A 15,000-nucleotide genomic window follows, 5' to 3' on the forward strand; every position below is an offset into this window, starting at 1 on the left:
ACCCTAAGTAGTGTGGAACCCCCTCTCCTGTAGACCGTACCCTAAGTAGTGTGGAACCCCCTCTCCTGTAGACTGTACACTAAGTAGTATGGAAACCCCTCTCCTGTAGACCGTACCCTAAGTAGTGTGGAACCCCCTCTCCTGTAGACTGTACACTAAGTAGTATGGAACCCCCTCTCCTGTAGACCGTACCCTAAGTAGTAAGGAACCCCCTCTCCTGTAGACCGTACCCTAAGTAGTAAGGAACCCCCTCTCCTGTAGACCGTACACTAAGTAGTATGGAACCCCCTCTCCTGTAGACCGTACACTAAGTAGTATGGAACCCCCTCTCCTGTAGACCGTACACTAAGTAGTATGGAACCCCCTCTCCTGTAGACCGTACCCTAAGTAGTAAGGAACCCCCTCTCCTGTAGACCGTACCCTAAGTAGTAAGGAACCCCCTCTCCTGTAGACCGTACACTAAGTAGTAAGGAACCCCCTCTCCTGTAGACCGTACCCTAAGTAGTAAGGAACCCCCTCTCCTGTAGACCATACCCTAAGTAGTAAGGAACCCCCTCTCCTGTAGACCGTACCCTAAGTAGTATGGAACCCCCTCTCCCATAGGTTATACTATTTTTGTATAAAACTCTGGGAAAAGTCAGCGGGAGGAGAGGAGAGGAGAGGAGAGGAGAGGAGAGGAGAGGAGAGGAGAGGAGAGGAGAGGAGAGGAGGAGAGGAGAGGAGAGGAGAGGAGAGGAGAGGAGAGGAGAGGAGCCCAGAGGGAGGAGGTGGATGGACATTATGAAAAGGTAGGAGGAATGAAGGATGGAGGAGAAACTCACAGCCTTTGCAGAAGTGGTGTTGGTGATGTAGTCTTCCCTGGAGGACAGAGACAAGGATGTCTGGTCCAACTACAGAGAGAGAGAGAGAGAGAGAGATACTGGAGGTTAGGATCTTCTGACGTGCATACATATATATAATTATATATAGGCCTACTGTATACTGTATATAACAACAATAATAACCTCTCTGAGGCCATAAGCAAAATTCTGCTAGGAGCCGTTACCCGACTCAACCCGACATTTACCACGTAGTTACTTTTACAGACCGAAATGTGAGAATATAAATGATTATTATAATTTTTTTGACAGTAAATAACACCATGCTAACATTTGCTGAAAAATTCATTCAGCACCTTCTTGAGATCAAGTGTATAAAATATCTAAGCAAATGAATAAAGGGCAGATGATTTACAGGTTTTTTTTGTAGATATAGTACTGAATTTTGCCATCCGGACACATGCAATTTTAAATATGAATATAGAATATCATGGCAGAGTTCAATCTGGAGTTAGTACCACCAGGCGCCCGTAGCAGGGCAGCAAAGACCGTGAATGAAATCTACGGTAAGTACAGTTACTCTTTTGTAATGAAAAATGCTCCGGCATTTTTCATCAGATTGAGACGCATTTTTTTCCTAGACGTTCACAGAAAGGTAAAGAAACAAACAATGTTCTATTTTATGGCAATAACGTTCAGGTTTGTTTGATCCGTGAGACATAATCACGAAAATAAGGTAAAAAAATAATTTGAGCTGGGTACATTTTATGAACGTTTTATGAAATTCAAAAGCCCATCGAAAGCCCTGGGTCTCCTCTTTCACAAGACTACAAACATGGATGACAGCGTAATTTCCTCGCCTCTATATCCTGCGGTTTCCGACTCAATGAGCTGAGATTTCTATAAACTCATATTTCGCTAATAACACCTAAAAATGAAAATCATTGGTAAACAAAGGTAGTGCGGAAAATATACACTTTGACTGCTGTTTTGATAGGGTTAGGGTCTTTACTCTTGGCTACATTTGAAAAGAAAACGCTACATTAATTAATACGGACTGTATTTATCTATTTATGACGTGAAATAAATCTCGGCCCGGTATAGGGCCCGCCAGGCTTAAACTTTCTCATTGATTACTGTTACAAAGGGTCAGATTAAACCGAATATATATATTTATTGCCTGAGATCCCATGTATACTATTTGTATATCGTTTGATATCCCTTGTATATTCTTTGTACAATATGCACGGAATATCCCTTTAGTCTAGCAGGACAGACCATAATATTCATTCCCCGATTGGAAGCGATCCCCTGGCGCCAGGTACCGAGTAAAGCCTTACCCCCTCGAGCTGACTTGAAAGCTACCGCCTCGGACTCGCCCAAACATGCCCGCTTTCGCCCACGGCTACGAGACCGAGAGGCGACAGAAATGAGATAGGCACTATTTGTTCACGGTACATATATATATGGCGCAAGAAATGTAGAACCCCCCTTGCAGTTCCTCTTCAGTTCGCCTTCAGTTCAGTCTGGTTCAGTTACCGAGTAAAGCCTTACCCACTACGCAACGTGCGGTACAGCAGGGCTCGTATCGCCCCAATATAGTCTCGTGTTATCCAAATACGTCTGTTTGTCGTATCGTTTGCTATTTACTAGTAAAGCCTTCATTACGAGTCAAAGACCACGTGAAGTGAGTAAATTGTGCGTCTATACAGAGCACTTATAGCCGCGTGCAAATAGGAGAGACCAACGTCAAGTTCAACTCTGAACCACCGCGCACTACCGCGCAACACGGAGGATTTACCCCGTCAGCAGAGCCACTTTCCGGCAAGGATTATTCTTCAGTGCTTTGACTGTGGCGGCTGGAGCAGAACCATCTACCCCACTGCCACTGTGGGATCTACACCTGCCCGTGGGACCATCGCCCAAGCCCGTCTCTGCCGGAGCAGAGACTTGACGGCTCTCATCTGCGCGGAGCGCACCCTGGGATCACCACTGCTTTCCCCGCTGCCACAGGGGTGACATCGCCCCCTTGAACCCTGGACTTGCATAGAGCTTTGGCCCCCTCTGCTGGCTTACAACCGGTAGTACACCCTTTCCCAGAAGATCCCTAGATAATTACTTAATATTTACTATTGATTACCTATGCACATTCTATTTGCCTTATAAGCGCAATTGACCAAAGTGATGTAATCTAATATCTCCCTTTTATGTAATAAATATTCTAACCGAGTATTTTGTGTGGAAAACCTGTTATTGTGCGAGTGTCGTCATCTAGAATACCTTTGTACGGTGTTGGCCAGTAATGTACAAGTCGGTAGTGATTCAATGATATCAGTACTTGATTAATACAGTCAGGGAATTGTACCCCTCAGTTACAATTGGTCCTTCGATAGCCGAGATAATAATTAGCGTAATATTAATATAATATTAATATGGAATTGGCCGATGACGAACACTCCACAAACGGTTCTCCTAAGCTAGATCGCCCGCAGCGCAGACGACAGCCACCTCCCTACCTAGAGGCATACTCTGTCAGTCCAATACCTAGCTTTAAAGGGAAGTTAAACGCGGAAAAAGTAGAAAGTAAAATTATGTCCGACCCTAACAACCAGGCTACCCCGCCAACAGAGGCCCTAGTGGGTTCTAATGTAACTGACCAAGCTCACGGTGGGGACCAGGAGGGAACTGACACGACTTTACCCCCAGACAATACCGAAGAAATAGCCCCCGATCAGCCCCGGGAGGAAGACAACCCTAAAGAGACGCGCACCCAGGAGACGGATCTCCTCGGTACGCAACAGGAGAATGGATCTCCAACCAGTACTGCCGGGAGCCGATCGCCCCGAACGGCGTCTTCCCCCAGCGAGGCGGACAAGATGCTGGCGCAAGCACTCATCGCCACCCTGGCAGCCTCCACCGAACGCGATCGACTTCAAGCGCAACAGACGTGCGAGCGCGAACATTATGCAGGCGAGCGAGAGCGCTTCCAGGCGCAACAAAGGAGCGAAGACGACCGAATAAGACTGGAGACCAGACGCCTCCAGACAGAAGAGAACATCGAGAGAAGCCGCGCCGACGCCGCCCATGCCAGCGCCAATGCCCAGCGCGACGTCGAGAGAAGCCGCGCCGACGCCGCAAATGCACAGCTCCACGCCGCCCATGCCAGCGCCAATGCCCAGCGTGACGTCGCCAACGCACAGCGCGATGCTGCCCAGACCAGCGCCAACGCCCAGCGCGACGTCGCCAATGCGCAGCGCGACGCCGCCAATGCCCAGCGCGAAGCAGCGCGCGACGCAGCCCATGCCCGGCGCGAGGCAGAGCGCGACCGGATGCAGGCGGAGCTGATGGACAAACTGGTTGCCATGGCGACACCCCCTCACTCCGCACGGAGCTCTCAGAGGTCGTCAAGACATGGGTCTAGGACACATTCCCCTACCCGACGAAGCGACCCGGGACCCCGCCTACAGGAGGATCCTGTCCACGTCTCCGAACCCCGCCTACAGGAGGAGCCTGTCCACGTCTCCGAACCCCCTCCCCAGCCGGTCCATACGAGACCCAGCAACCGGGTAACGGAACCGGACCACGCCGAGAGACTGAACAGACGACTCCAGGTCCTAGCAGAGGGAGATGAGGAGGAAGAGGAGTGTCAAGCCGACCAGCAGCAACGTGCTCTGGCCCAGGAGGCCCAGTACAGCCCCGACCCGCAGCAACGTACTCAGGACCAGGAGGTCCAGTACAGCCCAGAAGTCAGCCCCGAGGCCCTGCGCTACAAACCCCCGACTCAACTCACGGGTGAGTTTGACGCACCGTCAGCCCCGAGGAACAGCACCTGGGTACCCGACCTTCGGTACCCACCAAGTACCAGCCCAAGACGACACGCAAGAGGAGACTCGCCTAGGAGGCCTCTCCCCCAACGCTCACCGATGTATCAGTCACCCACAGCGTCATACATCGCCACGCCGTCAATCCCAGACTTCGTCTATGAGAATCGAGCACAGTACACGGAGCTCCGGATGTGCCTAGAGACAATGATGGTGGATGTCGCTGATGAACGCCACAAGTATGCAATATTACTGAAGCACCTGAAAGTACCGCGAGCGCACAATATAGCGCTGGCCTACGCCTCCTCTTCGACACCATACACAGCGGCCCTTGCAGCGCTGGACCAGAGATATGGACGTATATGGGATTACGTGATAGAAGAGATAAGGCATATTGACCGCCTACCCCCAGCCACAGACAATCGAGCACTGGACGACCTGTCCATCAGAGTGCAGTCCCTGGTAGGGATGCTGGGAGCGCAGAGGGAAAAGGGTAGGCATGAACTATACGCCAACTCAAATGTAGAGAGGATCTTGGAGAAGCTACCGCCCGCCCGACAGGAGCGCTTTAGGCGGCAGAGAGAACACCGAGACCCTAATGGCCCCGAACCGAACCTCCTCGATCTAGCCGACTTCCTGGCGAGAGAAGTCAGCAGCTTACGGCTAGATACATTCGGACAGAGCACCCCTGGCTCCAGAGAAGGAACCAGGAGAATAAATGATGGAAGAAGATCGGTGACTGTTATGCACCAAGCCGAAGCAGTACCGCAGCACTCCAACCACAACACCCCCTCGACGAAAGAGGACCAGTGGAAGATTGAGTGCCAGTACTGTGAGGGAGAACATCGGCTCCATCAGTGCGAGGAATTCAAGAAGCTGACCACGGAGGATGTGAGCCAGTGGGTCAAGGACCACCGCCGCTGCTTCCGCTGCGCGCGCAGCCACCTAGCAGCTGAGTGCCACCTGAAGAAAAAGTGCAGCAGGTGCGGTGGCACCCACCTGGAGGTCCTGCACGACATCAACAAGCGTCACCCAGGACAACAGAGTGGGCCCGTCGCGGTCATGTACCACGCCGAGGCGGTGGCACCAGAACCAAAGTTCCACCAGACCGCTCCCTACTGTACCTACTGCGACGGCGGACACTGGCTGGCACAGTGCGCCGAATATAAGACACTGAACCCCGTCCAAGTGAACCAGTGGCGCCAGGCGGCCCAGGCGGGCGCTGTTTACCGCGCAGCACGGTGCGGAGCCCACCAGCAGGTCCAAGACAACCAACCAGCAGGAGTGCTCCACATTGACCAGCACAGCGGGACCCCCCGTGTGCTCCTCAAAGTGGTCAGAGTGCTCCTGAGCCACGGGGACAAAGTCATGGACACTTACGCCGTCCTTGATGACGGGTCAGAGAAGACCCTTCTGCTCGCGTCCGCTGCGGCCCAGCTGGGACTGCGGGGGAGCGAGAACCAAATGACGATTCGGACAATAAGAAGAGATTTAAAGACGATAAAGGGCGAGAATGTCTCCTTCACTATCGCAGCAAGCGGGCAGCCAGAGCGACGGTACAAGATCACAAATGCTTTCACCAGCCGAGAAATAGGACTCTCGCAGTACACCTACCCTGTCACCAAGTTGATGGACAAATATGTGCACCTGCGCCAATTACCTATCCCGCTCATAGACGGCGTCACCCCGACCCTGTTGATAGGCTCCGACCATGCAGAACTCATAGTCCCGATTGACCGGGTCCATACAGGCCCCCGAGGCTGTCCTGCAGCAGTCGAGACCCGCCTAGGATGGACATTACAAGGGCCCCTCGCTAAATCTCTCAACTGAACCGCAGCCACTAGCTGCTTCCACTCCAGAGCAACAGAAGAAGACACCGGCCTCTCCCCCATACAGCAGAGGCTATTGACATTAAGCGAGAGGCCCGTGAGAGAACCGTGGGTACCAGAGGGAGTTCGGAACTCCACCCCCCTCAGCTGCGCTTCAGACGTAGCTGACCTCGAACCCAGCACCCCAAGCGACTCCTTGACGGGGCGGCCGGGACCGGCCCCTCCTCACACGGGGTACAGAGCGAACAAGAGAAACAGACGGAGGAGGAGAAAGCACAGCCAAGCCCAGATCAAAGCAGTCTCAGGCCCGCTTCCTCCTAAGCCCCCCTTCATCCCGTCCAGCCGTCATGACCATAGACCAGTCACCACCCCGAGCTGCGTGGCCGGCCGGCCGCGTAAGCAAAGTGACCACTGGTGCCGACGGAAAGGTCAGAGTGGCAGAAGTGCTCGGCCAAGGGCGGATCTACAACCGACCCGTGGCGAGGCTGATCGAGCCGCCAAGGCTCCCCGACTTGCCTAATGACGACCATGACCCCTGACTTTGTGAACTGACCGACCCCTCACAGACATTGAGTGGTGGACAGTGCGGTTAATCTGTCCCTGCTTAGCTAATTAGGTGGGACTAATTAGGGGGCGGCTGTTACAAAGGGTCAGATTAAACCGAATATATATATTTATTGCCTGAGATCCCATGTATACTATTTGTATATCGTTTGATATCCCTTGTATATTCTTTATACAATATGCACGGAATATCCCTTTAGTCTAGCAGGACAGACCATAATATTCATTCCCCGATTGGAAGCGATCCCCTGGCGCCAGGTACCGAGTAAAGCCTTACCCCCTCGAGCTGACTTGAAAGCTACCGCCTCGGACTCGCCCAAACATGCCCGCTTTCGCCCACGGCTACGAGACCGAGAGGCGACAGAAATGAGATAGGCACTATTTGTTCACGGTACATATATATATGGCGCAAGAAATGTAGAACCCCCCTTGCAGTTCCTCTTCAGTTCGCCTTCAGTTCAGTCTGGTTCAGTTACCGAGTAAAGCCTTACCCACTACGCAACGTGCGGTACAGCAGGGCTCGTATCGCCCCAATATAGTCTCGTGTTATCCAAATACGTCTGTTTGTCGTATCGTTCGCTATTTACTAGTAAAGCCTTCATTACGAGTCAAAGACCACGTGAAGTGAGTAAATTGTGCGTCTATACAGAGCACTTATAGCCGCGTGCAAATAGGAGAGACCAACGTCAAGTTCAACTCTGAACCACCGCGCACTACCGCGCAACACGGAGGATTTACCCCGTCAGCAGAGCCACTTTCCGGCAAGGATTATTCTTCAGTGCTTTGACTGTGGCGGCTGGAGCAGAACCATCTACCCCACTGCCACTGTGGGATCTACACCTGCCCGTGGGACCATCGCCCAAGCCCGTCTCTGCCGGAGCAGAGACTTGACGGCTCTCATCTGCGCGGAGCGCACCCTGGGATCACCACTGCTTTCCCCGCTGCCACAGGGGTGACATCGCCCCCTTGAACCCTGGACTTGCATAGAGCTTTGGCCCCCTCTGCTGGCTTACAACCGGTAGTACACCCTTTCCCAGAAGATCCCTAGATAATTACTTAATATTTACTATTGATTACCTATGCACATTCTATTTGCCTTATAAGCGCAATTGACCAAAGTGATGTAATCTAATATCTCCCTTTTATGTAATAAATATTCTAACCGAGTATTTTGTGTGGAAAACCTGTTATTGTGCGAGTGTCGTCATCTAGAATACCTTTGTACGGTGTTGGCCAGTAATGTACAAGTCGGTAGTGATTCAATGATATCAGTACTTGATTAATACAGTCAGGGAATTGTACCCCTCAGTTACAATTACCATGATCTTAAAATGTGAATTATAACTCCTCAGTCCTGAACTTGGTTAACTTGGCCTTACTTTTAACCCTCTGAAAGGTTGGCAGTGGATCATCCAACCTTAACATCACTGTGTATTTTGAAGGTCGTACAAAGGTCAGTTTTTAAGTTAAACTAGCCAGGGATAGCATACTGAGAAAGTGGCAAAATGTCACTCCAAATTCACAGTGTTTTTACCACCTTTAGCCCCCGAATATAAGACAACCCCCCTTGGCCGGGTGTAATTTGAGGCAAAAAACATATATATTTAGGCAAGTACAGTACTTTTAATTTGTTGACATTGAACAAAGCCTCAATTCAACAACATTAATCCTTCTATTGTGTTTGGGTAAAATTCGACCCCCTTTGAAGATATGTAATAAATACCATCAGATTTCTTATTGGAACAAGCCTTCACGATATCCTCAAAAAGAGCTACTGTATATAAACACAACAAAACCAATGGTCACCATTTTATTCAATTCTGAAGGTCTCTAAAAACAAGACAATCCTGGTTAAGCCAGACCCAGATATACGATGCCAGTGGGGATGAGTTACTGACAATGATGAGCGAGTGTAATGTTAGTGTCAGAAATGTGCTCTATCTACAGTATGTGATAAGCGAACATGAATGACATTGTCTCACTTTATTTTGCTCAACCAAAGTTGGCAAAGTTGTTTTCGGGAGTTTGTGTGGCTTCGCTGTGCACTGACTGGGTGAGGAGTCAGTCACGCAGTGTGACTTTTTTAACTGGGTCGGGTTAAAAAAAAGTCTGTGGTGTTATGGGTCAGATACGACCCGGCAGGTATTGGCAGTTGATAGTATAGCAGCAGCATTGACAAGATGTGGGTAGTTCTGTGGATCAAATTTGACTCAAACAAGATTAATCTTTGAGTCTAGACACCCCACGCTTCCCCTTCCTCCCCGGGAATAATTATTTTGTCGCAGTATGTGTATGGACTTGTACTACCAACCCCTCTGGCACACGCGCGCGCGCGCGCACACACACACACACACACACACACACACACACACACACACACACACACACACACACACACACACACACACACACACACACAAATGTACTTGTATGTGAACACACACATATACCCCCCTCGGCCCTCTCTCTCCCTTTATCTATCTATCTCTCTCTCTCAAAAAGAATACCCCTGGCTCTTTCCTCACAGCTCCTTCATAATGTTATGCCAGCGTGGTTTGTCTTTTCTCGCCACAGAAGAGACGGGGGGAATGTTGTCCAGACTACTTGCTTGATTTTGCCTCAGGATAGGAGAGTGAAATCTTCTTTTGTTGAGTCCAAAATGTCTGATTTAATTGTCCAGTTTCTATTTTATATCTACCACCCCTTGTTATCCTCCCACCTCTCCATTCTTTAGGGTATTCAGTCACTATTCAGTCATATCCAATAACACTTCATTCTGTCTTTCAGGGAGAAACCTACGTATTGCTTGATCAGCTATTTCAACATACTGTACAGTGTTCTTCAGTTGAACATGAGTTATAGGTCTCCTGTGTTAAAACCACAAGGTCCCACAACAATTAGCCAGAAGAGTCTGGCTGCCTTGGTTATCAATTACTTTGCTATCACATCACATCAGTTATACACAGAACACAAAAGAATCGCAAACTATCACAGAAAAATAAATTGAATTTTCCGGTTAGCAACACAATGGCCCCAATCACCCTTGAGCTACAGCTGTTTTTGCACCATCGCTTTGCTCTGCTTTTCTCACGGCCTCACAGTGGAATGTGAACACACAGTTGATTTAGTTAGAAATCGTTAAGCTCATAACTCTATGCTTAATCAAATATCAGTTATACTTCATAATATTGACATTAGCATGTGAGCAATGTTTAGCATTCAGTTATTTGATAGCTATTTGATTTGATTTAAAACCGCCAAGGTTATGCCGCGTCTGCTCTACTGGGTGTATAGTCAGCTGGTTTGGGGCACTGAGGCAAGTGAAGACCTCATCGTCTTTGACATCACACACCGCATCACGGCAGCTAATAGACCTCTCACGGGTGTATTTTACGGCTGCTCCCTCTGCAGCTCTCATGCCGCTATAGGAAAATGAATGGGCTATTAATAGATCGCTCCAAGCTTCGTCTGTGGTTCATGCAGCTGTGGTCCAGTGAACAAAGCCTTCTAATACACTTCTCTCTCTGATAAGGCAGGGGATTTAGAATTTTTGAAAAAAGATCCGGTTACCCGACGTCACCGGCGAATTCTCTGCAGCATTCGGGTAATTTATGGTTAGCAATTGGAACAAAACATAAAATCCTTTGGTAAAACACAATTTACCCATTAAGCCCACATGCAGCATCAAGGACAACATTACTGGTAAACGGGAAATGAAAAGACTGTCCATTTCTGCCATAGGCAGGGGGGATGCTGATGCACCGGGGCTTGTCATAATGACATGAACATGTGAGAGGTCTATTGCTTTCTCACAGACAAGCACAGTATCATCTTGTGGGGGGCGTGGCATGAACATCATTATACAGATTTCCTGCAAATGATTGGTATCTATTTTTGACCCATAAATAAGGCTTGTTTTGAGTTCTTGTCAGGTTCATTCTGCAGCAGCATCTGTTTATTCCAACAGGAGCACACAATTCACTGTCTATGATGCTATATTGATCACCACCAGCTGAGACAGATTGAGGAGGAAGTTGAGTATGATCCTGATCGTGATGATGAAGGCACATCTGACCTGCCGGCCCTAAAGCTCAACGTTTTGACCCATAACACCACAGATTTTTATTATTTTTACAATATAATAAAACACAAGATACTGTGCCCTAATAATAAGGATAAGTGCTCAATGAAGAAACCCACTCCTATTGCCAAAAGAAAGTCTAACGTGCCTATAAATACTTACTATAATTATACACTACAACTGTATTATGTGGCCGGGGCCATAACAGCCCCCAAACAGACAAACTTCAACCCATGCCCCTTTGATATGAGCTTCAGGTATTGACAGGTGTACAGGTATTGACAATGCCAATGCTACTTACCCTATGTTTTAAGTTAGGTTTAAGTAATGTGATTTTATGGTTATGAATGGATAATGAATGGATAGGCGCCCTAAGCAACTTGCATTTATAGACCTCTCACACATTCACGTCATTATAACAAGCCCTGGTGTATCCCTCCCCCCGCCTATGGCAGAAATGAACAGTATTTTCATTTCCCGTTTACCAATCATTTTGTCCTTGATACTGTATGTGGGGTTAATGGGGAAATTGTGTGTTCACTAAAGGATTCTATCTTTTATTAACATTCCAATTTTTAAAAGCCAAATTACTAACCCTAAATGACCGGATGTCGCAGAGAATTCGTGGAGCAATTCTTCCTTTTTTTATTTTTAAACTGCCGCTTAAAATTCTAAATCCCCTGCCTCATCAGAGAGAGAATTGTCTAGAAGGCTTTGTTCACGAGAACCACAGCTGCATGAACCACTGATGAAGCCAGGAGCGCTCTATTAATAGTCCATTAATTTTCCTATAGTTATAGGAGTTCCTATAGGAGCAGCCGTAAAATACGTCACCAGAGAGAGGTCTATAGGGGGGAACAGGCCCCCACCAGAGAGAGGTCTATAGGGGGGAACAGACCCCCACCAGAGATAGGTCTATAGGGGGGAACAGACCCCCACCAGAGAGAGGTCTATAGGGGGGAACAGACCCCCACCAGAGAGAGGTCTATAGGGGGAACAGGCCCCCACCAGAGAGAGGTCTATAGGGGGGAACAGGCCCCCACCAGAGAGAGGTCTATAGTGGGGAACAGACCCCCAACAGAGAGAGGTCTATAGGGGCGAACAGGCCCCCACCAGAGAGAGGTCTATAGGGGGGAACAGGCCCCCACCAGAGAGAGGTCTATAGTGGGGAACAGACCCCCAACAGAGAGAGGTCTATAGGGGCGAACAGGCCCCCACCAGAGAGAGGTCTATAGGGGGGAACAGGCCCCCACCAGAGAGAGGTCTATAGGGGGGAACAGGCCCCCACCAGAGAGAGGTCTATAGGGGGGAACAGGCCCTGATGATAATCATCTCAATGAACTGGAAGAACCCTGACCTTGATGACATAGTTGGAGGAGTTCTTGTCGTCGGGGGATATGTACAGGCGAATCAGGACGCTCTTGCTATGCTGGTTCCTCATCTCAGCCAGCGTCTTCAGGAGGTTCCATTGGCCCGGCAACCACTGCCATGCCCCCCCTAGCCCCTCCCCCAGCACGGGCCACCGGAACTCTGGCTGCTTGAGTGTCTTCAATATGGGTCTGGTGTCCACCTGCTCCAGTATGGCTGACACACACACACACACACACACACACACACACACACACTTCAGGTCCATCACTGCAGATGTCTTCTAATGTATTTATGTCGGTGCTTGATTTAAAATGGGTTGACATTAAAATACATTAAACCAGGAGGCAGCCATGTTTATGCCAAGGAGGTTAAATAGAGGAGACGACGCAGCGGAAAAATATGACACATGCACAGTTCTGTCTCATTAGGGGCTCTGCTTGGCATCACTCTGCACTCTCTCGCGTACGTGCACGCGCACTGAATAAATTCCACAAATGTACCTTTAATACCAGTATTAGTCTGACCACACCCCTCATCAGCTTACCTTCATAAGCAGGTGTGTGGTCACCTGCTCTCCTCCTTCTCGCTTTCACCACAAGGAAGTGCCTGGTAGTACCCAACTTGACGTGTTGTTAGTTGAAAAGAGTTGTGACGAGTTTACATTGTGCTTAATTTTTTCTTCTTTCACATCTGTTGTAAAGAAAAAGTTTGGGTCATAATGTATTCCGCGGAGAGTAGACCCGCTAGACCTACTCTTCACCAGCGGTTCTCCATTCCCGCCTCCGTCGTGCGCCTTGGTGCTGGGCTGTTGCCACTTTCGTGGTTGCCGACCCAGCCCAGGAGACAGCCGATGGATAGTTTGCCTCTCCGAAGAGCCGAGGAGTCGGTGCCGTCGCTCCGGCGATGGCCTGATCTCGACTCTGGTTCTTCTGGTTCCGGGGAATCGCCCGTTGGTGAACGGGGGGTTGTCTTGGAGCCAGAGGATTTGCGACGCAAACTTTTCGCGTCTGCCCGTTCACGTCGCAAGATGGTAGCGTGCAGACGCGAACGGCCTGGGTTTGGGGAACTGCTGGAGACCAGCAAGGATGCGTCCGGCTCTGGATTTCCGATGGAAACTGAGGACTTCATGGAAGAGGCGGACGGATTCTTGTATGATGGTCCCGTGGAGGAGAGTATCCCTCCTCAGGAGACCCCGGAGGGGGGGGAAATGGCTCCATGGGGCTCCCTGTTCGAGGATGTCGAGGAACCACCTTGGCCTCATCAGCAGGATGCCCTACTGTCGGCCACATCAGACTGTGGCTCCTTAACCAGTCGCAGCCTGCTGCATGTGAGGGATGCGGGGTCGGTGAAAACAGGTTTTTTACTCCCAGCTGTGCAGTTGGTTCATACGGGTGATGCTTTTTCTTTATTATTATAAAGAGTTGGATGTGTCTATATGGATTGGAAATGAGGGTCCCTGATGGAAACAAGACTAACGTCTTTCTCAGGTCTGCCTCCCCTTAACAATTGTGTGTATTGAGCCGTACTGGGTTGTACCCTTTCTGCAATCTGTTGGGTAAAGTTTTTCATTCATTCATTCATGGAGTTGATTGCATCTCGCCCCTCTTGTCGTTCCCCTGGGCGTCTTGGGGATTCAATAAGATGGTCTAAACAGCCTATTGTTGATGTGGGTATGTCAAAACGCACACATAGTGCTAGCTCAGGATGTTCTGTTGGACATTGGCTGACTGGCGCGCCTTGATTGCTTGGGGTTAAAACAGCGTTTTTATGAAGCAATTGGGATGGGTTTTTTTTCCTCTTCCGACACCCTGTGTGGTTGTCGATGGGTTCCCGTTCATATCAGGGGATGATAACGGAATGGATCTGAACATATGGGGAAGGGTCTCACGCCCTGGGGGTGGGCCGCCGGGCGCGGTTCGTACCGAAACGTCTGGGTGGCGCCTTCTTTTTATGTTTTAGGATCAACACGCATATCTGCCCCTTCTCCTGGGGTTGGCAGGTCGGCGTGGTTAGGGCACGGGACTGGTTCTGGTCGCGCTGGTCCAGATCAGTTACACCCGTTGTCCGCCGGGGATGCAGATCTGCTGTTCTGGTACCCTGAGGGACTTGGGCTTTTTTTCAGGGGGAAAAAATGCTAGGTCGGTCCGGGTGTCACAGGGTTGAGCGTTATGGAACCCTTGTTGGGTACATTGTATTCTACACTGTCGTAATGGCTTACGGCCGTGCCAACCTGTACTAGCCCGATCTCGTCGGATCTTGGCCGCCATGCAGGTTGGTCTTGGTTGGTACTTGGTTGGGTGACCTCCTGGGAATACCGAGTGCGGGGTGCTGGGGCTGGTCTTCCATTTTTACGCTCTTCTCTTACGCATGGCAAAGAGGGGCCTGTTGGGGTGGTTTTAGCCTCCTCGGGGGACCCTGTGCTCCCCGTATCACCGGGCCCGGTCCGGGGTAATGTTTCGTTGACCCGTAGGCCCGGGATAACTCTGTTGGAAACTGGAACACGGGCTGCGGCAGTG

At 49.8% G+C, this 15,000-nt stretch overlaps 1 protein-coding gene across 1 annotated transcript in view; it reads right to left on the minus strand.

The window, feature by feature from the left end:
• phex (phosphate regulating endopeptidase homolog, X-linked) overlaps nt 1-15,000 on the minus strand; it is a 45,859-nt gene that overhangs the window by 23,572 nt on the left and 7,287 nt on the right. The window contains 2 exon segments of the mRNA XM_084325864.1: nt 822-890; nt 12,471-12,697. Of these exon segments, the coding sequence (XP_084181990.1) occupies nt 822-890; nt 12,471-12,697 (296 nt within the window).

This window comes from Notolepis coatsorum (assembly GCF_963971535.1).
Source record: "Notolepis coatsorum genome assembly, chromosome: 12".
In the NCBI taxonomy this organism is placed as follows: domain Eukaryota; kingdom Metazoa; phylum Chordata; class Actinopteri; order Aulopiformes; family Paralepididae; genus Notolepis; species Notolepis coatsorum.